This window comes from Hippocampus comes, unplaced genomic scaffold (genome assembly GCF_001891065.2).
Source record: "Hippocampus comes isolate QL1 unplaced genomic scaffold, H_comes_QL1_v1.1 scaffold183, whole genome shotgun sequence".
NCBI classification, from domain to species: Eukaryota; Metazoa; Chordata; class Actinopteri; order Syngnathiformes; family Syngnathidae; genus Hippocampus; species Hippocampus comes.
In genome coordinates, this window is record NW_017805547.1 from 192191 (window position 1) to 215257 (window position 23067).

At 44.6% G+C, this 23067-nt stretch overlaps 1 protein-coding gene across 1 annotated transcript in view; it reads right to left on the reverse strand.

The window, feature by feature from the left end:
* Positions 1-23067, reverse strand: part of rgs3a (regulator of G protein signaling 3a) — an 83485-nt gene that overhangs the window by 39977 nt on the left and 20441 nt on the right. Inside the window, exons 12-18 of the mRNA XM_019879596.1 lie at positions 22866-23063; positions 21873-21912; positions 21307-21626; positions 21142-21219; positions 20911-21022; positions 18359-18402; positions 10233-10367 (exon numbers count right to left, since the gene is read on the reverse strand). Of these exons, the coding sequence (XP_019735155.1) occupies positions 10233-10367; positions 18359-18402; positions 20911-21022; positions 21142-21219; positions 21307-21626; positions 21873-21912; positions 22866-23063 (927 nt within the window). The remainder of the gene's footprint in view (positions 1-10232; positions 10368-18358; positions 18403-20910; positions 21023-21141; positions 21220-21306; positions 21627-21872; positions 21913-22865; positions 23064-23067) is intronic.

Below are 23067 nucleotides of genomic sequence, written 5' to 3' on the forward strand. Positions count from 1 at the left end.
TATATCTCTGGCGTCCATTTGGATCGTGCATAGAGGACAGGATATGACAGGCAACGGAAGCAGCGTGGAAGAGAACGGGTGGTGAGCCGGGTCGATGGATCAATGGAAACAAGGAGGTGCTACCATTATTGAAGACTGACTTCATGGTTCAGGGGAGATGAATTTCATAAGCATCATATGTTATTCAGAGACTTGTCAATCAAGCATGGTAAACGTTTATGGGGTTGCGGCGGGAGGGGGGGATAGATAAATAAATAAATAAATGAATGGTGGTGGGCTGGTGGTCCAAAGATGCAAAAGCATTATTGATAGGCTCTGAAAGTTCACTGTGAGAATGTCATTGACGTTACTTGGCTTTGCTGCGTGACGCCAAGCGGCTGAAGACAATGTGACCACTGAACGCGTCTGCAAAAGGCCTCTTGGGAACGAAAGAAAGAGCTGCGTGTACACTAAATGTGCGATTGTGTGCGCATGCTTTCAAATGAAGTCGGCTTTTGACAACAGTGCATTGATTTCCGGTGTGACATCAAAGACAGGCCGGTCTTCTAAAAGCCTCTTGTTCTCGCTTTTCATGACCGTCATAATGTGGATGAGGCTTTACAGACTATAAAGTTGGCATGTATATATGGACTGGAAATGTCGAGGAGACATGCCTCGATTCTTCACGGCTGAAGTGTCATCAAGCTTGGATTACTTGCGAAAAAATTAAAGCACCCAGGCTTTCAATAAAGCAATGTGTGCATTTTATATCTGTCTATCTATCTAGATAGTAGCAGACGAAAAAATACAAGAAGTTGCCCTGGCGTTTTTTGGGAAAGTACATTGCAAGTGCAAACTTTTCACCTTGACATTTTTATTGAATGACTTGTGAGACCCATTACAAAAACACTTGCCGTGTTTGGCAACAGTGCAAGCTTCGGGTCGCCTCCCGTTTAAAAATCCGACTCTCTCTCCGTCTCTTGGTGCTCGGCGAGAAATTTGTAACCAATCTAAATTCACCATGCCAGCAGGTAGCACTCGCCGGCAAATGGCCTATGGAAGAAAAAAAACGGCATCCATTGACTGTAAAGCCAAATCAAGAAGAAACATCTTCTGTGTCACAAATAGGGACCAAGAAAAGGCTCTGAAGCGCCGCGTTGTTCCACGGTGAGCACGTAACAAACAGCTCATTGTCCAAACGAGCGAGGCAAAGCTAATAAATCACGCTGCATGCGAGTCCGTGTCTGTGTGTGTCTTCCATCGATCAAGGACAAGCGGAAAACACGGGATCTGAAGGGAAGGACACATCTTCAATGCAAACATCTCATGTTAAGCTCATCTTTACAGTCCATTAGTTGTCCATCCACAGGACGCACCACAAACACCCCGCCCTCGCGTGTGAGCCGTTCCTCCTTAAATAAGAGAATATTCCCCATAATTCCCCTGGTGAGGATACCAGAAAGGCAATTACACCCAAGTGAGCTTCCGCTCTGTCTGCCCCCTCCACTCCTATTTGCTTTGTCGCTCTCTCGTGTCTCTCTATCACCCCGTAACATGTTTTTGAGCGTCTCTCTTCAACATTTTGGTTGCCCCCGGCAGTGCCGGACGGGTTATTCCAGTGTCACTTGCAGCCTGAGCTGGGACGTCAACAGTTCTGAGGGTGAACACATTTTGTTTATCCCCAAATGAGGAGGAAATATTTATGTTATGCTAACAAACAAAAAAAAAAAAAAAAAAAAGGAAAAAAAGTAGATAAGACCAGAGGAGCGCATGACACATGCCACAAATGGTCATCACAGAAGAGTCGCAATGAGAAATAAAGCCTTTATTGCTTTTCCCTTATCTGTCCTGCACATCAGTCCAGTCATATGAGCAAACCACTCCCTGCCCAGTGGGGGCAAAACGACAGTTTTTCCTTCTCGCTCAGACAAGAAAAAGTCATTTACCGAACGGACACCCTTCCTACCTGGCGAGAGGAAGTCGTCCCAAGTTTTGCAGTCTGCTAAAAGGTCATGAAAAGCGCTCCGCGCGTCCCCATTCAAGTGGCCTACTTCCTTTTCTGTCAAAGTGAGCGTCGGCGGAGGCTCGGCGATAGCTGCGTGCGATTGTGTCAGTGTGGGCTCGGCCGATGAGAGAGAACAGAAGTGGAGAGGATGGAGAGAAAAGGATGGGGGAGTGTGGGGTGGTGGGGGGGGGCAAGGAATTAGAGGGAGGAGAGAGCGAGTGCCCGCGAGGCAAAGAAGGTGGACTCCCGAGTCTTGGTAACGAGAAGAGACAGTTGAGCACTGAGAGGAACGAGCGTGGAGGGTTTTTTTTTTTTTTTGGGTGCCAACTGGTCCGCAATAAACTCAGCGGATGCATCGCTCAGCACATATTACGTCCATGGGAGGTTTCTCAACGCCGTTTTACTAGCCGTACATGAACAGTGTTGGTAATGACCACCATCATTTTTTTTTTTTTATGTTTTGGTAAGACTTACGACACCAGCACGGAAAAGCTCTGGAACCCGAATAATATCTTTCATGCTGAAAATCTGCCTTCTCTTCACTCACTCAATTTTCTGAGCCAAGCAACTGGATGACTTTGTCGACAAAGATCAAAATCCACCTCCCAATTCAATATCGTCGCTTAAAAAGTTTGGGAGGGGTGTTGTGCATGATTTCTACCGACAGCCTGTTTTGATGTAATGCAGGCGTGTCGATCAAGTATACTTCAGGGATAATAGTAACAACGGCAGTCGTGTCATGTGACATTCAACAGACATGTAGCATGTTGGCTAAAGTGCGGTTCTGTTGCATCACAGCGCGTGACAATACGACCTCGTAAACGCCTCCTTATTGCTCTCGCTGTTGTCTGGGCCAAGGCGCATATGATTCGAGCGGCTATATATAGACATGTTTGCACACTATAATTGCACTGAGTCATGGGTTGCCACCATATTCTTGACATGAATGGCCCATTCTGGTCCCGCGTAAACAAAGCGTCGGTGAGTGACATCATCACTTTCAAATGCTGCTCCATGACACTTCCATGTACAGCGAAAAAGGCAAGTGACCAACTTAATTGGTTGAAACGTACCAATTCAGGGAAACTTTTTCAGTTCCCCAAAAAAAATAAATAAATTAACTGGGATGTCACATTCTCGTTCCAAAGATGAATTCGCTACAAATTTCTTATGATTGTTTTTACCATTTTTGATTGCCTCGCTCACACTAGCACCAGCGGGCGCTTTCTCATTTGTCGGTTCTGATGAAAATCACAACAACAACACAAGCATAGCCTGGTCACAAAACGCCAAAAGAGAAAAAATATATATATTTCTGCTCATGTACGACAAGCGCTTCCAATCACACTCCCTTGAGCAGTTTGGGTGAACGTCTGCTACGCAGGCGGAACTTCCGGTTCGTGACAACATGCGGCGATGGCTGTTTGACATACATTGGAATGAAGCGTCCTTTCTCTCAAATAAAGAGAGGCTACATTTTGATAAATAACACACATGCTGTAAATAGGTTTGTTTTGTCTGCATGAAATGCCGAATGGCGCCGGCTCGGCACTCGATCCGCATCACAACAAAGTTCAAAAGAGTACGGTTTCATTTGATCTCCTCTTGGTGACAAGCAGTCAGCCCAGCCGGTACCTTCAAAATGTCACAGCGCAAAGCTTTGTCATGTTTATATTTGCGCAAAACGCCCTTGTGAGAATCGGGGCAGAAATAAATGGAAAAGTACAGCACACTGAAACGGACTCCTTGGGTGATGCACTCCAAAATTCATTCCGTTTATAAACAACTTTGCGGAGGCCAAACAATAGACTGCTACTTTCCAGATACCACGTGAAGCGATATGCTTCACACGGTATCCAAATCCTGCATCAAGAATGACATCACAGCTTCTTCAATGCCCTCACGTTAGCGATGTGAGCCACGACGCAACGTGTGCTCTGTATCCACCACAGTGAAAATGAACATTCCAGTTCCAGACGTTAGCAGAAAAATAAGTTGGCGCGAGCTTGCCGCTTCACAAAAGCATATAAGGGCTGTATTTATGTGAACTACTACACTGCCAAAGACCCATGTCAACAAAAGTGAAAGCTACAACTTTATCTCGGTCAGGTATGTGGAGGACGACATTCCCGATGGCCAATATTGTATCAACAAATGTGAAAAACAAATCCTGGCCCACTGCAACAAAGGATATTAAAGGGCTCCGTCGACCACGACTCTCGACGAATAAATTCTGGACTCGCACAATGAAAACACGTTTCTTCTATATTTAAAAAAGAACACGAAAGAGTCTTCGCTCCGTAAACCGCCACGCTACTAATTGCCACTTTCCTGCCTCAATTTTGCAATTATTAAGAATCAGGACTTTTTCACTGAAGAAAAGAAGGGCAATGTTGGAAAAATACCAACAAAGTGAAATTGAGTTTTTTTTTTTTTTTAATACTTGCATTATTTTTGGGGGGTAGAGAATACGACTTAACTCACAAAAACATAAAGATATCAATAAACTGCTCATAATGAATGTGCAACTAAGAAAAGAACAACACACTCCAAAGAGCTGCAGCTCCGCTAAGTGATCCCCAATTTAAAAAAAAAAAAAAAAAAAGTAAGAAACGCATCCTAATCCCATCCACTGAAATCACATTGTCATTGTTCTACCGACACAGAAGCAAAGACGCCGAGGCGTTACCTTCGACACAGGCATCTGGACGCACAGCCGGCTGCTGTGCAAAGAACACGCACACACCCACACACGCGCACACACACCCAGATGTGCAGCTAATCCAGCGTCCCCGTTGTGCACTGTCCTTTTCGGATACGCTTCCGTGCTTCTTGTCTTGTTGGGTCGTCGCCGGCTCAGGCTTGGGGATCGTACCACCACCAATGTGTGCAAAAGCGATAGTGAGAGAGCGAGACGGTGCGGTAAAGCTCCAGGCAGGTTGGGGTGCGGGGCGGGCCGCCGGAGGAGCTGGTGGGGGGAATTCAGTGAAGGACAGAGCAGGGGAAATAAATAAAAGAAGAACAGATGAGCCTAAGGTGAGCGGGGATGCTTAAGCGTCTTGTAAACACAACGGGAGAGAAGGTTCTTCAAAGATCAAAATGCTCAAAGTAACTCTCCGCAGAGCAAAGCATCCAAGTGTCCTTCATTGCGTCCCCTCGGCTCCCTCTCGGTGAGCTATTTTTAGAAGTTACAAATCAAAGCCGTGAATCAAAAACGCACCGAAGAGCGGGACGTTATGCGGGCCCACCCCGCGCACGCACAGACACGCGCGCACACACATGCACGCATACACACACACGTGTTTAATGTGTGCGTGAGGGTGAGACCCTGACTCAAGGGTGAGGCGTGCAAGCTCTCCATCAGACCTTATCGAATCGAATCAAATGCTTGTAAACAATTTAACGACTGTAGGTCTAAAATCATGTTGAAAACACTTCCAGGTTCATTTTTAAAGCGGTTTATCCAACTGACTTTTGGGTGAGAGGTGGGGTGCACCCTGGATTGGTCGCCAGCCAATGAACATGCGCAGCTATGGGTCAATTATTGTCTTCAATCAACCTCACATGAACGTTGCTTGGTGGGATACAGAATCTTCTCTGGTAAAGTCACCAGACATTAGTTTTGCTCTCCGCTACACGCTGTTTACCTGAGCATCTGCTTCGTGAAATGAAACTGAACAAGCAATTTGATTTTTTTTTCCTATTGTACATAAATATTTGGAGTCGTGCATGTGCCGTTTTTCGCCACAACACAATATGGCCCACTTTCTGTTCTATGGTTACTGCCACACATCCGTGGAACCCTCCTGTCACAAAAATAACCAAAGAAAAAGAGCTGAAGTCTCACCAGATTTGCTGAGGTCTGCCATGAAATGCTGACCTTCTTATGCAACGTGTTTGGAAGCAAATGTTACATTCCACTGAACTTAACGAAACCAAATTCAATTATTCCAGCCCAACAGCATGCTTGGCATGGCTTCATGTTTTTCAGGGGTGAAGAATGCATGTAATTAAAATTGAATGTGGATGTATCTCGTGCTCGGCGAAGCCCTCTTGGGGTCGAGCCCGCGCGGCTCCGGTCCGAACTCACTCTGCTCTGTTACACAACACACTTATGAATAGTTAAACTCGAGCTAAAATAAAGCTAAACACCAGCCCACCGAGGGGAAGCCATAAATGTTTAAAGACGATCAGGGGAATTAATCCACTGCAAGCTGCTGGCTAACATAACATCGCCGTGTGCGTGTGCGCGCGTGCGTGAGCATGTTTAGGAAAAGCTAAACAGGATGAAAGAGTAAGTGGGCCAAACGAGCAGCGAGAAGATGGCTGAGGAGATACTGTGTGCACTTGGAGCGGGAGGAGGTGAACGAGAGACAAAACATTGAGCGAGAGGGACAATTTTGTCAATTACCAAATAAGCTTCCAGCAGACGTAACCGCTGACGTGCGTTATGCTGCGCAGAACTGCAGCTAGTTTGCTCTCATATCTAAGCTACGTTCATGACACGGACGGTAGAGGTTGACAGAGAGAAACCTCCGACAAATTTCAGATGGCTTTGTCTTACTGTGTTGAGTAGCGCTACTAGCTTAGCGCTACTAGCTTATTTAACAGATCTGAGAGTCGTCACTCGCGGCTAACAAATGGAAAAAGAAAAGCCGTAGTGGAAGATGAGGAGACAACTCAGATCACGATAAAGAAGTTGAATGCTGCGCTTGCGAAGAAACATGGCAAAGGACAGTCCAGGACATTCGTCTTGTTAATGGGCGCCATCAAACAAAAGCGGCCACACCAGTTTCTAAACAACTTTGATGGATTGAACACAATATGAGGAAAGGAAAAGTTCTGCTCTCTGCTTCAGTGGTCAAATGTTTTAGTTTTTTTTTTTTTTTGGGGGGGGGGTGGGCGTGGGGAGGGTCAATGTTTAACACCAGCCAAGTTGACACTTGTGAAAACAAACTCAAAAAGTTTTGGTACAATGGTTGACCAGTTCGGATTTTAAAACGACTTTTTACAACGATGAAATAATAAAAATGATCCATTCACGGTCAAACTGTCGGCAAGACCTTCATCAAATGAACATAGAATTTTGTGAAGCAACATTTGAACATTCGTAGCGGTCATAAAAGCGGAACAATAAGAATACCACTGCAAAAATCAAACTAAAATAAAGTAAAAATACTCACTGAAACTTATTGTGATGTTGAATTATAGGTTAATTTACCCATTTTACGAGCATGATGGAACTCCTCGTCACACCAAGTTATTATATTTACAAAGCGACGTGCATTAAAATATTAAGAATGAAACATTTGCTTTTGAGGCGGCACCAGCTCCTCGGTAAAAATGTAAATCTAATCCTTACGTCCCCAAAAATAGCCCATAGAGCAGAGAAAGACCGAGTGAAGCAAAGCCAAAAGCAATTCACCCATGTCTAATTACAGTCGAGACAATGAGCAGGAACGTGCGTTTGCAGCAGGGGAGGCAAAAGATAGTACGAGGCATGCAAATGACGTATTTATTGGGCTGCACAGATGTTTCGGGAGCTTTAATTATTATTTATGTTTCTATCTAATGAATGGCAGCGCAAAAGCCAAATAGAGGACATGCACCCGTGTACCGAGCAGCAGCAGAATCACATCTTTACAAAAATAAAAAATAAAAAGGCAATCATTTGGATTGAGATTGAAATGACAATTCTTAGAATGAATTGTTCAGTCATTTCAAAACGGAGTATTTATTCAACGACTCAAACTCAATTACTCAAAAATGGGGCGCATGTCGCTGGAATTTTCCAACGAAAACACCGGGTGACCCCATGCAGCCAAAAGAGAGCCCCCCGCCCCCCACCCCGCCCCTGGTTTTGAATGTAATTACGAAGCGCCGAAGTGGACCGAACATCAAACTATTTGCCTCTGAGGTAGTGCGTACAAAAGCAATCAAAAGTGAACTCATTTGTTCAATATGATTAAGCAAACAGTTCCTCGCCCCCGGGACAGCACGCATTTAGATCGAATAAGATGTTTCAAGGAAAAAAAAAAAAAAAAAGGGAGGCGTAATCGGCGAAAGTGAATGAGGGTTTACATCAGCTGGCGTATGACTATGAACCAACAGATATAATAAATCATGTTTGAATGTAGGCTGCTCCGAAGAATATGAAAGGCACTGTGCGCTCTTTGGGTTTGTGATTTGACGCTTGCTGGACCAAAATGAGCCACTTCTTTGGGGAAAAGATTACGATTACTACTACAAATCATGAAAAAATAATTATTATTAGGGATGGGCGAGTATCGACACCAGGTATCGGTATTTGGCTGATACTGGCCTTATTTTAAGGTATCGGGCGGGGATCATGCAGTCTGCGATACCGAGCGCCGATACTTAAGGCCATATCAATATATATCTGACGTCGAGTTATTCCATCTCAGCAGCAGATGGCGCAATACCGTAGCAGTTTGACACATCATCGAATGCTCAACTGCGTCCGAAAGATAGAAAGGTTTTGTTCACAATAGTTTGTCATTGTGTTCAATAAAATTAAATAAAATGTCAAAGTATCGGGACTGGTGAGTACTCAAAGAGTGAATTCTCGTACAACCCGAATACTAATGATTACATGTATGTGGGCAGCTAAATGACATTTATAGGAGTCCAAAACTATTTACACTTGACCGGATTAAGACGACAGTGTTTGGTGATTAGGCGAACCGGTCGCGCACGATCCGCGTTCACGTGATCATAATGTGAAGCTTACATTGAGTGTTCAACGCCTCTGCGACAAGTGCCCATATTGTATCTGCTGATGAAAATAATTTGTCGCGAAAGGAGGTATTCACACTGGGAATCCAACGCAATTAAGCTTATCGGTGAGCAAAATTCCACTGCATTTTACCAAGTAAACCAAACCATATTTTGAGACAACGGATCAGCTTGTGCGCACACAAAATGCCTGCGAAGTGGTCACAGCTTGATTGTACAGAGCGAGACGCTATCAGCTGATGCAGTTTAAGCTTCGAGGAAAACTAAAAGCCCGAAGCATTAAAATTTGTCGTACAAAGGCGGAATTAAATGACGAGTAGCTTTCCATCCAACGAGAACAGAAATCCTTGATTCAAAGTTAAAGGGGTCCAGTTGTGGACCATTTTTTTCACGTCAAAGCATAATATGTGCTTTACTTCTTGACCTAATATTTTTAAACAATATTTTTCTTCCTTGAGACTTGTTTGTGACTGCTGTCAAATTTCATTTGGTGTCTTGGACGGTGTTTTTTTTTTGTTTTACTGTGTTTTACTGTGAGCTGTAAAATGTAATAAATAAATACAGAAAAAAATATTCTTAATGCAATTCAGGTCCTGGTTTTGGGTGTGATGTTCCACTGAAACCATTGAAAATGGTGATGATTTTTTTTTTTTTTTTGCGAGGGACAAACATGATTTTTTTGGGGGGGTAATCTTTGTCATTTTAGTGTAATTTAAGAAACACAGATGAACCAATGAGTAACCGCTGGCAACTGGAACCTATTTTCATTCAATACAGCCAAAATAGTTTGGAAATAACACACACTGTCATACCGTGTCCCGGTGGTCCAGCTTTTTTTTTTTTTCCACTGTTCTTTTAAAACACCTTTCATTGTTGACTTCTCTCCTCAGCACTTATTGTACCCGCCTCACACACGCACACACGCACACACACACACACACACACACAATTGTACTCCCGCCTCACACACACACACGCACACACACACACACACACACACACACACACACACACACACACACACACACACACAGCGAATTGCTCCTCTCGCAAAGCAGCTTTGCATACGATTTGCTGAGCAATTACAATGCACGTGATTGGTTGGCGTCTTTCCCGCATGCATCTATTAACCACCACCAGGTTAGACTGCAAAAGTCGATCAAAAACGACCTCATTATCAGGACTGCAGTCCCCCTGTGGAGGACCTGTGGCCTAGGGAGTAAACATCATGACCACGGCTCAGGTCAACACCACATAGAGAAAAGAAAAAGACAGGCACCAAGCAGATTTAACCCCCCCCCCCACATCCCCCAAAAAAAGAAGAAGAGGAACACAGGACACCTCGCTCATTGAGATAACATGTGAATGAGGGTGTACATGCAAATATATGCACACACAGATGTTCATGTCTTGGCCGTATCCTGTCTGGGCCAGAAACGAGCGGGGAGAACACACACCGGACTTGCCCAGGAGTGTCCAGGAGTGACCCTACCTGGTCAAAATGTTGAACAGCGGGCTCCCTCCTCTGAAGCTGGAGCTGCTTGTCGATGTTGTCCTTGAGGCACTGGCACACGCGGCGCTTCTGCTCGGACGAGTACGCTTCCAGGCTGAGCAGGCAGTCGCACTTCTGAGGGCAGAGAGACAAAGCGAGAGAGAGACGACGGAGAGAGGTGAGCAACCAGACAGGCGGAGGATTGAGATGGCAAGCGGTGGAGAAATACCCAATGTGAGGAGTTGGTCGTTCATTAAAATTGAGCACGAAGTCAAAACGGACTCTGACTGTATTTTACGGCTGCTATCAAATACACACACACATGAAATACGATACAAGATGGAGCCACACTATATAAAGTAGATTCGTGTTTGGGTTAATGAGGTTCGTCAAATTAGGAGGATCTGACCATAGGTAGGTCAGGGGTGAGGGTTAGTCACGTTAGTGTGATTCATAGGACTAGGGTTAGTCGAGTTTGGATCGGTAGTGTTAGAGTAATGATATGCACTGGAACACAAAAGATGAGGTCACCCTTGATTGACGCCAGAGTGTGATTTTTTTTTAACCCTCTCATGCACCCTGTAACCAATATTTCCAATCGGAGTATCCTCACGAGAATTCTTCAACAATTCAGCAACTTCCAAATTGACAGTATGGAACGTCCAGCACGATTGTAGGGTGTTGGAAAGTCGTTCACTTTGAGTGTGATTTGGTACGACAAATCACATCTGATTGTATGTCCATTTGGGCTCAGTTTTTATGACACGGCAGCATGGGTAGAAACTCTGGCCAGGCGAAATGTGCTAGCATTAGTGAAATTAGATCATAGCCCGGGCGCACTTGAGACAGAATTTGATATGTGGACCAAGAAATCAATAGAGCCCTGCTGGGAAAATGCATGAAACTACGTATTTGACCATCGGCGGTCAGGACAGGGGAGCGGCTGGTCTGAGAGCTTTTCATCCACAAGGGTTTAAATTGTCCTGTGGTTGGCATCATGAATCGAGCATTGGCTTTGTCTGAAACTTGTAATGATGCCAGGCCTCTATTTGCACGGGTCTTAAATGGGAACAATGTCCAACCGAAGAACACCCAGAATGTTCAAAAGGCATTTCTTTATGGAAACGTCTCCGTGGTGTCCCGCTTCTAGCAAAAACATTTGAGTCCTGACGTTTTTGGACATAACCCAAGATATAAATAGCATCGATTTTTGTTGGTCCAATTTATGCAAGATCTCTTGAGATCAACTTCAGGGTTCCACACTCAGTGCCCCGCTTAGTGGAGAATCTCGATGCAGTTGCCCCCCCATCACATCTTGCCCGGTTGCTCCCTGTCCTTTTCAATCACCCTCAACGTCTCATCGAAGAGGATATTCACTAAGTAGGCAAAATACACTGTACGAAAAGAATACGACCGTGTGAGGACAAAAGGGTGTTTGGTGGCGGTCAAATGTGGCAAAACAAAACAAAAACCGCAGAAAGCAACGCATTGATGACATCACAGAAAGATGATGAATGAGCGGCGTCAGCAGAGCAGACAGAGATCGGTATCAATGTTCGATGAAATCCATCACTTAGGGACAGTTTTAGTCTGTCGCGACGCAGAAGAGGCCGCTAAATGTGGATCATGCGCATATACGCATATACGACCCCTGGCAAAAATTATGCAATCAACAGTTCAAGCAGATCACGGCAGCTGAGGAAAAATTATTTGTTTATTTGTATATTTCACAGGAGCGGATTGACCTCATCCGTGAACTCCATGCGCGCATGGTGGCTGTCGTCCAGCGTCCAGCTCCTTGTTTGTAACCCCAGCATCAGTTCGAGTGCTGCACACGGGCAGCTAATGGGGCAAAATCCAATGACTGGCCGCTGGTAACTGCCATGGAGGGGGCTAAAAATAAAAGGCAGCATCATCGGATTGATGAAATTGCCCCCCGGTTGAGGGGCCTCCTTCCGAGCCGACCGGCGGATGAGTTTTCAGCATGTCACGGCGGCTCACGTACGGTACCAGGCGTCAGCGCTGATTAGAATACTTTCGCTTTCCTGTACACATTCGGGTCACAAATAAGCCAGCCGCACCGTGTTTGATCTTACGTCAGCCGCGTGCCTGCGAGGAAGGCTCGTTAAATGCCCTTGTTTGCTTTCTTGACAGCGCCAGGGGAGTCGATCGATACCAATTTTAGTCTCTTTGGAAAACATGCTGGGTTGTAGCCAGAAGCTGATACACTGTGAGTCCAAACAGTTTTCATCCCGATTTTTAGTTGGCCAAAACGGGTTTGGTTTCAACACATTTGTTGAGCATCTTTAAATCGGGGAAATTGTCGGCATGCGATCAAATGTGGCCGTGAAGTCAACAGACTCTCTGGGAAAATTAATGAAAAGATGAGTCAAAACCTGATTAGCAAAGGAGAGGCAGTGTACTCCTCAGGACAAAAATGCTCTTGTTTGCTTTCTCAAAAACAGCCAGAAGAATTGATTGACACCAATTTTGTTCTTGGCGGTATCCATGGTGCTGTCGCCAGAAGCTTGTTGCGGCTGGTCAGCAGATGACGCCACAGCGCTTGAAGTCATGTTTGTAAGGTTTGTCTGCTTGATTTAAACACCGGGAGGTGCTTTGCAAGTCAGCACGGGTGATTTAAAAGGGTCGAAACGGCTTTCATCATCTGAATATCATGTCATGATTTAGTTCAAATGATAAAAAAATGTTTTATTTGCTATAATGTTACATTGGAATGGAGTTTTACACAGGACAGTTGTGAAGTAGGACAGGCTCGGATAGAACAGGACAGCGACAAGAAGGGGATGGGAGCAGGACAGGGGTTGTAGACCCAGCAGTGCAATTGAAGTGCCATAGGAGGGGATTTGTAATTTCTAAACACCTGTAGAAACGAGTGCAAGTGAGGGGACAACCCAGGAAGTTGGCAAGGTCATAAGGTTTGTGTATCTGTTATCGTAAATCGAGACGGGCCCCACGCAAAGCCACTAAGTCCCATGAGGCGTGTCTACGGACTGGTAAGTACTGGCCGTGTCCAACATTTGTGGGTATGAAGAAAAAAATAACCTGAGGAGCTGAGAACGACAAAAGTACACCAGAAGACCCGTGAAGTCAACAGACTCTCCAAAATCAATGAAAAGAAAAGAATAAAACGGATGAAGGAGAAAGCACAGGAGGCAAAATTACTGCAAAGCACCGACTCTGATCGACGTACGCTTTATGGTGGGATTCTCTCTCTCTACGAGTCTTCAAAGGAGGTCTTCAATGAAGAAGCGCTGCAAAAGCTTGGAGAAAAAAAACCCCAACACGAGAATAAAATGGATGAAGGAGAAAGCACAGGAGGCATAATTCCTGCAAAGCACCGACTCTGATCGACGTACGCTTTATGGTGCGATTCTCTCTCTACGAGGCTTCAAAGGAAGTCTTCAATGAAGAGGCGCTGCAAAAGCTTGGAGAAAAAAAACCCCAACACATGGTGACACGAAGAAGCGTCATTGCCCATTAGTCACGTCGCGATGACTTGTCGCTCTGTCGCAATCGGCTGAGTTACAGCATAACACCATCAATTCCCTCATAGGCACCCGGCAAAGATCGCTTCGTGTAACCTCGGAACATAAACAAAAATGGAACGCGCTCTCCGGCTGCTTGCAGAAGAGACCGAGTCGGATATTTAATGTGTCTTGGAAGCGTGCCACTCCACGGCTTTAAGCGGCTTCCACTCAAGTGTCATGTTAACAAGAGCTAATGATGCTAAAGCAGCCCACGGGGCAAAAAGCCAAAGAGATCATTTACACTGAGGAAGGGGGGGGGGCATGTTACCCCTCCACCAACCACATATTTAATTCATCTTCTTAGCTTTTCAAGATCAAGTTCAATCCAATCCAATGCCAATTCAGAAAATTGATCAGTCCCTCACCACTGCGCACGATTGTTGGACACATCGATAGATCTTGGTCAGGGAGTCATGTTCAATTCAAATCACCATTATTCATTTATTAATTTGTGTGACCTTGACTCATTGTGAATGCCGCCCAATAGTGCTAATGTGACTGCAGGTCCGATTCCAAACCGACAAAACCGATCAACGTCATGCTTTTCAACCAATCGTGTTCTCGCTTTCAAGTACAAAAGTTGGAGTGATTGAGAAAATGGCGGAGAGACATTTGAGCGTCAAATCCCAAATAACTTCACCGAGCAGATGATGTAGCAAAACAAAGCATTTTCCCCAAACAATTTCCATAGCAGAGGACAGAATGCAATTTGTCCCAGTGTCTTTCCCACAGTCTTTCATCTATTTTGAGTTTGTTTGTCGGCCTTTCCACTTCACGGCTGTTCTGCGGTTGACCTAAAAAAGAAGCAAAGGAGCATGTACACTGGAATGTTTGGCCCCGGGCCCTTCCTATAGACGTCATCGCGGATGATTAGCGCATGATTGGCCCCGCTGGGATTCGGCTATTTCCGTTTATTGCCTCCGATCAATGGCATTATTTTTCTATGCTTTTTCATGATCGTCACTATTCATCTCGTTCATATGACTGAGCCAGTGACACTTTGGTGACATAAGAATGAATGCACCCTTTTTTAATCCCTGGACATTTTTTTTTCCACATTGCTGAAAATTATTCATCGTAATTAATACTAATCACACACATTTCATGAAAACTTTCATTGAACTCATCGCGGATTCCAGACACCGTGCGCTGTGTGCCACGAGGCAACCCAAAATAACATTTCTAAGTAGCTCGCAAGCCATGATGTTATCTACAATGTTGGTTGCTTGGCTCTTCTATGTTCCAATCACCTTTTGTAATTACCGTATTTTCCGCGCTATAAGGCGCACCTCAAGTAGCTCGCAAGCCATTATGTTATCTACAATGTTGGTTGCTTGGCTATTCTATGTTCCAATTACCTTTTGTAGTTACCGTATTTTCCGCGCTATAAGGCGCACCTCCAATGAACGTGCTATTTTAAAACGGTTTGCATATATCGGGCGCACGGCGTTTATAAGGCGCATGGAAAAGAAGCTACAATCGTGGATGCGCTTGCGTTATACATCCGCTAGATGGAGCTACGCTAAAGGAAATACAATACAATACGGCTTTATTGAAAAGGCACTTTCACAACCACTGCAGCTGTAACAAAGTGCTTTATAGAAAGAACATTTAAAATACCACGTCCAAGAAATCTGAATATTGATCCATATATATATATATATATATATATATATAAGGCACATCGGATAATATGGCGCAATGCCGGCTTTTGATAAAATTGAATGCTTGGGGCAAATTGAGGCAGTGACCCATTTCCCTCAGACAAGGCGAATCCCTTTCACGAAGTAAACGGCTGAACTTAAAATGCATGAAAATAGAGCCGTTCGTTGATATTCTACGTCATAATTCATTGCGCCCAATGGTCTGAAAAGTAGGGTATTCATACATTCAGTTCCAATATGATTTAGTTGGTTTTCATTAGCGATCATAACCTTGCTACTCACGGGGGTTTGTCATATGACACATCTCTCAAAACTGCGCCGCAATCCAAACATCCTTTTATCTCCAAGAGCTCCACTTACATCTGCAGTGTCAGACAGAAGGTGTTGCTGGAGAGAGTCGCCCTCCCTGGACAACCACTTCTTGGGCACAGCGCGGTCAGCAAAGTTTCCCATGATCGCTCCGACAAGCCGCTGATGACTCTCCCGCTTTGGACAGCGATCGCAAATGCAGTCGACGCCTCACCTCACCGTTTTCGCATTGATTTACCATCACGGCCCTTATCTCTGCTTTCTCTCCTCTTGCGTCACTGACACACTTACACACAGTTGACTTTCCAGAGACCACCCAACTCTCTTCCCGTAGATGCGCACGCATTTTTCTTTCGCGTGTAAATCTGGGTTAGATCTGCTCTGTTTTGAGCGCCTACTAAAATAGGGTGACCTCCCGAAGAGAGATTCGACCAAATTCACTCCCTGCCCTGTTTTCTTGGCCAGGTAGCGCAACTGAAACAGGAACAGAACAAGAACTTTTTGTACATTAACAGTTTGAGCGTTGTTTGATCGAGACAACCATTCACGTTCACATCATCAAAGACAGGATGCCAAAGAACTATCGAGCCAAAAGTCAACCATCGTATCATAATTTTGTGCATGAGCGGACATAACCCGGCCAACAACTTCATGCTTGCCTGTGTCAGGAGTTCTCAAACTTTTTCTTCCAAGGGCCACTTTGACATTATTCACCCTTCACTTATTTAACAGACTAAAACCAAACCATCATTTTTCTCTTTCTGCACGCATGTATGTCTTTGTCTGCGTTTTTATGTGCGTGACCTCTGCAGGCCAGCAAGTGCAAGTGAATTAGCAATCGGACGATTGCATTCCAAACATCTCCCGCATTGGCCTAAACACAAACACGGAGGAGAGGGTCACGGCCGTCCCCAGCGCGTGAAACTTGCATCTTCGCGCCACCCACTGCCCCCCCCCCCGGCAAACGGCTCAGCAGGCTGTCTATTTAAGGACTCCATCTCGCTCTCCCTCTCTCGACATATTTGCCTCACGCGGCTCCGCTTACAAACACGGAGGAGAGGGTCACGGCCGTCCCCAGCGCGTGAAACTTGCATCTTCCCCCCCCCCCCTGCCCCCCCCCCCCGGCAAACGGCTCAGCAGGCTGTCTATTTAAGGACTCCATCTCGCTCTCCCTCTCTCGACATATTTGCCTCACGCGGCTCCGCTTCGCACACCATCTGTCAGCGCCTCTCGTAAAGATTCTGTCATCGCTCCGAGATGAACGAACACCACCGTCGGTCGACGAGAAAGAGAGGAGGGAGAGAACGGGTCCTTCTCAAACAACACTTGTCACAGACAACATCACTAACCACCGCATGTCATGTCTGCTATTTTCCTCTGGGACGGTGAGACAGATGAACTGCCGACCCGATGAATGGATGACTCTGCGTACACGACAGCGATAAGCGCCGCCGCGGCAGTTCGAGAGGAGATAACAACATCAATCTGACCCGAACTCTCAAACAACCCGAGCTACCGCAAAGGCAGGGCATTTTAAAGCAACGAGACGTAAGCAGCTCGACAAATGGCCGGTCGTCGAGGGAGCCCGCGCAATGTAATCATCGGAAAAGCTACGGCTGCTGATGATGCGTCATGTATGCCGCACCAATGTAACTCTTCCCTAAAGACATAAATAATGTGCGATTTTGCAAGGCTGAGCTCCAGCAAAGCCTTTTAAAGTAATATTCGGGGAAAAATTATTTGCATGTCCGTAAATCTGACCCAAACACAAATGATCGAAGGTAGGGCAAAGGACAGCATTTTAACTGTAACGATGGGGAACAATTGCACTTTATAAATAACAGCCGAAAAGTCATTTGCGTTATTGGCACTAGTGTTCTGAGGTTAGCACTCGCATGGATGCTGAAGTCTTGCAATGCAGTCGTGAAAAACTTAATATTTTCAGTTATGCTTGCGCTTCGGGGGGCATCCTGGAGGGGACATTCCAACTGCACACTGTTAGGTTCACATGTCTCGTCAAAATGTGCCATGAGCCCGCTCCAACTCTCCTGCTCTCCCATGCTGTCCTACGTAAGACCTTGCTATTTATATCCACTTTCCTAATTGGTCAGAGTGAAAGTTATGTAGCCGCTTCCTCTTTTTCCAGCATGTGGGATAGATAGCAAGACTTCTCTTGTTCTGTCTGGAATCTCAGCCCCCCCGCCGAAAAAGGCGAGCCTTTAAAGCATTCATAAGCTGCTAATGAGGCTGTGCAGAGTGTTGTGTGGTGTACAAGAATGCGCGCAGCAGTAAGAGTTGGCGTGAGTTATACTGCAGTAAAGCTATTTTTCACAGAAACGTTTCAGTCGGGAAGCTCATTTTACCTCAACTTGAAAAAGAAACAAGCACACAGCATTCACTGAGTGGCTTGCAACTAATGCGACAGGTACTTTTTTTCAGTCAGACTCATCATTTAGCATTCTTTATTCATCACAAATGCATACGGGCCATACTATGAGACCAAAAAGGCATTTTCATTCAAGCTCTCTGTTTACCAAGAATATGAGTAACGGACAACTCTATTGGCTCATAAACACAAACATACTGCGGTAAATGAGGGTCTTACCTCGGTCATGTGAATAAGATAGAATCGGAGTTCTTCAGCATAATCTGCGTGAGAAAAAAAAAACCTCCATTAGTATCTTTACTACACTGAAAAGCGTTTTTGTTGAATTTACTCCATTTAATTTCATTTCTGGATCCACATGTTTTTATTTTGTGCAACCACTGGAGGAAATAAAAATGGAGTCAATTCAAAACACCATTTTTTGAGTATACAAACAACAAACAGTATCCCCCTGAATGGTGGACTGCATTCTAAAAGATGCCTCAACCTCAATTAAGGGCTGCTTATTTTGCATTCGTAAACAGATAAATGCCTCACCTCAAATCGAAACATCCTTTCTCCTCTCAGAAATCAGCTGCAGTTACCTTGATTCTACTTTTCAGTAAGCAGTATGAATAAATAAGGGCTGCCTCTCCAAGAAAATGAACAAGGTCACTCCACTCTTTCAGGACAATTCATCAGAAAAAAATAAAGGCCTCCTCTGAAATAAATGAAGTCAAGTCAGCATCCGAGACTCACTGAAAATGAGTAAATGCAAACCTACAGCCTCTACATGAAGAAATAAAGAAGAAAAGGAAGCGCTACCCTTACAAGTATTTGTCAGGGGAAAAAAAATGACTGAAAAAGCCTCCTCACCAACTAATCAACTCAAATGAGCACCTGGTACTCACTGGTGTTGAGTCAATGCACAAGCCCAGCCGCTAAATGGAGAAATTAAAAAGAAATGCTTGCCCAAGTGTTTTCTAAAAGAAATACAGGCCACGTCTCAAATAAAATCATTCAAATAAGCGCCACGTACTCATTGTATTATGTAAATGTGCAGGCCCTGAAAGAAGAAATTGTCACTTCTCACAATAACCAGCAGAGGGCCCTCTTGCATATATTGAAGCAACTGCTGTCCAGCACGTGAGCTCTGTCTGTCTTTTTGGTTTGGTTGGCTTTTTTTGACTTCATGAGAGGGGCAAAATATAAGAAACGCCTCACCAATTCTAATTCAACTATTGGCTGGAAATCGACACGGAAAAACTTTCAGAAGAAAACTCAAGTGACAGCTCATTGTTGCAGGTTGTGCTTCAATTTCATTGTTTCCCACGCTCTTTAACATTGAAGTATCATGTCGACGGGAACACTGGACAGCTGTTGTATTGCACACACACACACACACACACACACACACACACACACAAAGTTGAAACAAACACAATCCCCCACTGGCGCCTCTTTCCTGACTGACGCTGCCGAAGCGAAGAAAAAAAACAATGACAGGCAGGCAACAGGGCGGAGATGCGTGTCTGTGACTGTGTCCGCTTTTGACAACACACACATACTAACACACGTAATGAGAGGAGCAAACCTGAATGCGATCCGCGATGACCTCAGTGGTGACCTTTTTTTTTCTTTTTGGGTGAAGTTCGACTCAAATATGCAAATATGCTGTAGCAATAAAAATAAAATCTACATTCAACATAATTTTTTTCTAATCAATATAATTTAATTGAAGTCAACTTTAAATTGAATTCATTTTAATCTATTTTAATGAGTTTCAATTTCATATTTATTTGTTTGATCCTCATTATTTTCCTTCATTATTATTTTTACTTTAACATCACTTTTTTGGCAATTTTGTTTTATTTTATCTGCAATCAACATAAATCCATTTATATGATTTCACGCTGCACCACTGTGAGTTATTGGCTTGTGTTTTATATCAGGTTTACTTAATAATTACATTTAAAACTTTTAAAAAAATAGCCATTTATTTTATATGCAATCAACACAATCAACCACCACTTTGCCCCATGAAATATCATGCGCCAAAGATTTTGGACAGTGTGACACTCATAATAAGGATTTGTGACAAGTGAAAACAATAGAGTACAAAGTAGCACAATAGTGTCCAGTATTAGTCATGTGAGACAATGTGCTGCCTGGGAAAAAAAAAGAGAAAAAAAATGGAGTTTGCTACAAGTCCATTACTGGCCGCCCTGCATGTCTATCCTGAAGACAAATATTTAGAGTGAGTCATGACATGAGGCCGTCATTGGCTGCAGCCGAGTTATGGCGTGCACTGGCACAGGAGATGACTGTTTACTGGGGACTGGAATGAAAAGACAAAGCAGCAGGAACTCAGCGGGGATGTCGCTCCCGAAATATCCGCAGGTCGAAAGAGGGTTGCTGAATGTAAGTGTTTTGAAATTGCCATTCAACACGCCTCAAACACAAATTATGGAACAAACCGAGTCTTTGTTTCCTATGGTCACGTGGACGCTTGTGGAGATTAGTCAGGGGCATCGGAACAATCTTAACGAGAAGCCAATGCAAGAGTTATTGTGCCTTGAAATACAGACTTGAAAGACACCTTTTTGATTTCAGAGAGGTACGGAATCCGAGAAATTGTTGGTCACGAAATGAAACTCTTTTTTTGAGGGTTGTAATTTACTCATTAAAATTATTAGTCATTATTAGTTTAAATTATCATGTGCGATGAATAAAAATAGCAAAAATGTGTTCAATCGTGCTATCAGCACACACTTTGACGCAATCAAACATACCGTCCTGTAGTCGCAGGTGTCGCAGGTACAAAGGACTCTGGAGGACGTTACATTTGCCAGGCTCGTCCTCTCTCGTGACCAACATTAAGTCTGTGTAGACAAACACGGTAACCTGCAATGGACAATGCAACAAAAACATCAATTAATACATACGGGCTTTTTTTTGTTGTTGTCTTTTTAATGTCAGAAAATGACATTTTAAACAATTAGACAATTAAAGGTTTGACTGACCTTGAGGGAGTGATGCTTGCTCTCATGCAAAATCATCTCCTCTGTTATGATGAGAGCTCGACTGCACAGGTCCAAAGGCTGCTTCCACACACAGGTCAGTTCGATGAGAATCATCATCGCCAAAGGAGAGTAACATCCCAGCAAAAAAATAAAAAACAGCCTCACCTGAACAAAGATGGGGAAGATGAGGATTTTGGGCGCCACGGAAACATAGCCATAGTTCCCATGAGGGACGTGAGAGCGAACGATGGTGCAGTTTTGGTAGTTGGCAAAGTTGGCACTCTGCTGCGGGTGGTTGGGCACACCGGTCCCGGCGGAGGTGGGTTTTGACGTCTTGCCGTTGTTGGAGCGGCGCAGGAAGCCGGAGCGGCTGGAGAAAGGACCGACTCCGCTTGAACCCGACGAAAAGGTTCCGACGCCACCGGTGGTACCCGCGGCCTGATTTTGAGCCCCAGAGGCCTGCCGCGTGTTGTACAACCTGCTGACTGAAAGACAATATGGCCAGGATGATCAGAAATTCAGAGTGAAACATGCAGACAATGATGTGTTCAAAGTATTGATCTGTCAGAGTATACAATATGCGTATGCCGTTTGTACTTTTTTAAACATGTAATCCAATGAACCTTGGCCACAAGTGTGAAAAATCAATATTTTTCCAATGGCACATGACAGTGATTTGAAAGATTGCGGCGCAATAAAAGAACAACGAGGACAATGTCCAGCTGTCTTACCTAAGGTTCCCTGATTGTCCTGATAAACCGGCCTCAAGATCTGAAAGCAGAAAAATTGCGACGTTACGCTCATTTTACACTCAACTGAAATCCATCATGGAGGGTTTGGTCATCATAACTTGACATGTTTATGCTGTCACGTCGTCACTTTGCAGAGAGAGAACATGATAGCATTGTGTTGCCGTTTCCAGCGGTCCTTTCAAGGTAAATTTAGCCCGCACATGCAAACAATGCTAACGACTCAAATGATTCATTCTCGGTATTGTGCAATGAACCCATTATTTTTTTTTTTGTACTGTGACTGTGATTCATTCTTATTGTCTCAATCGTCCCCTTTTTTCACTTTCAATCAAAGATGTAATCACACATACACATTTTCACAAACTCCCCCGAAAGTGCAATGAGACACAAGGGTGTGTTTTTATGGTCTAAACGAGTTATCAACTCTATATGGACAGCCAGAAATATTAAGGTTAGGCCTGTTAGTCAGTTGCTCTCCCACAAATGTGTTAGTAATGTGTAATTACACTGTTATTAACTAAGGAAATCATTTCAGGCTTTGCTTTGAGAACAAGTATTCTTTATTGATGCAACCACTAGATGAAGCCATTGGTACATAGTGTACACAGTTCTGAGAAAAAAAAAATCCCCACGGGTCATCCATGAACTGTTGCATTAAACATGGTCAAAATCAATAGGATACCTGTGAGATAAATGATGCCGTTAATAAACACATGCTTTGTTTACCAGATGTCTTTGTATGGCCGGACATAAGGATGGCGGACTAAGTGCTTTATTGTCGTTTGAATGCCCTTCCTGTGTTCACAATAAAAGGAACATTGAAGGAAGCCCTCGTGTAAAGTCACTCTATCAATTGGCACCGGGGATGAAGGGTAAGGAGACATATCTAGCGTGAGCCATCATGTGACCAGGGTGAGGATGAGGAGGACGGAGGAGATGATGAAGATGCAGCCCACCACCAGTCTGCGGTACCTGGCTTCCGGGGTTGTAGGGGGCCAGGATGATGTAGTTGTCCCCGTTGGACGCCTTCACCCTGGTTCCCTTCAGCGTGGCGGTGGGAGGGTGCTGGAGGTGCCGCGGCTTGCCGTCCAGCTCCTCGGCCGAGCCGCCCTGGGCGCCCCACCGCATGGTGCCCACCCCTAAGCCCCCGCCGCCACCTGCAACGCCATCCGAG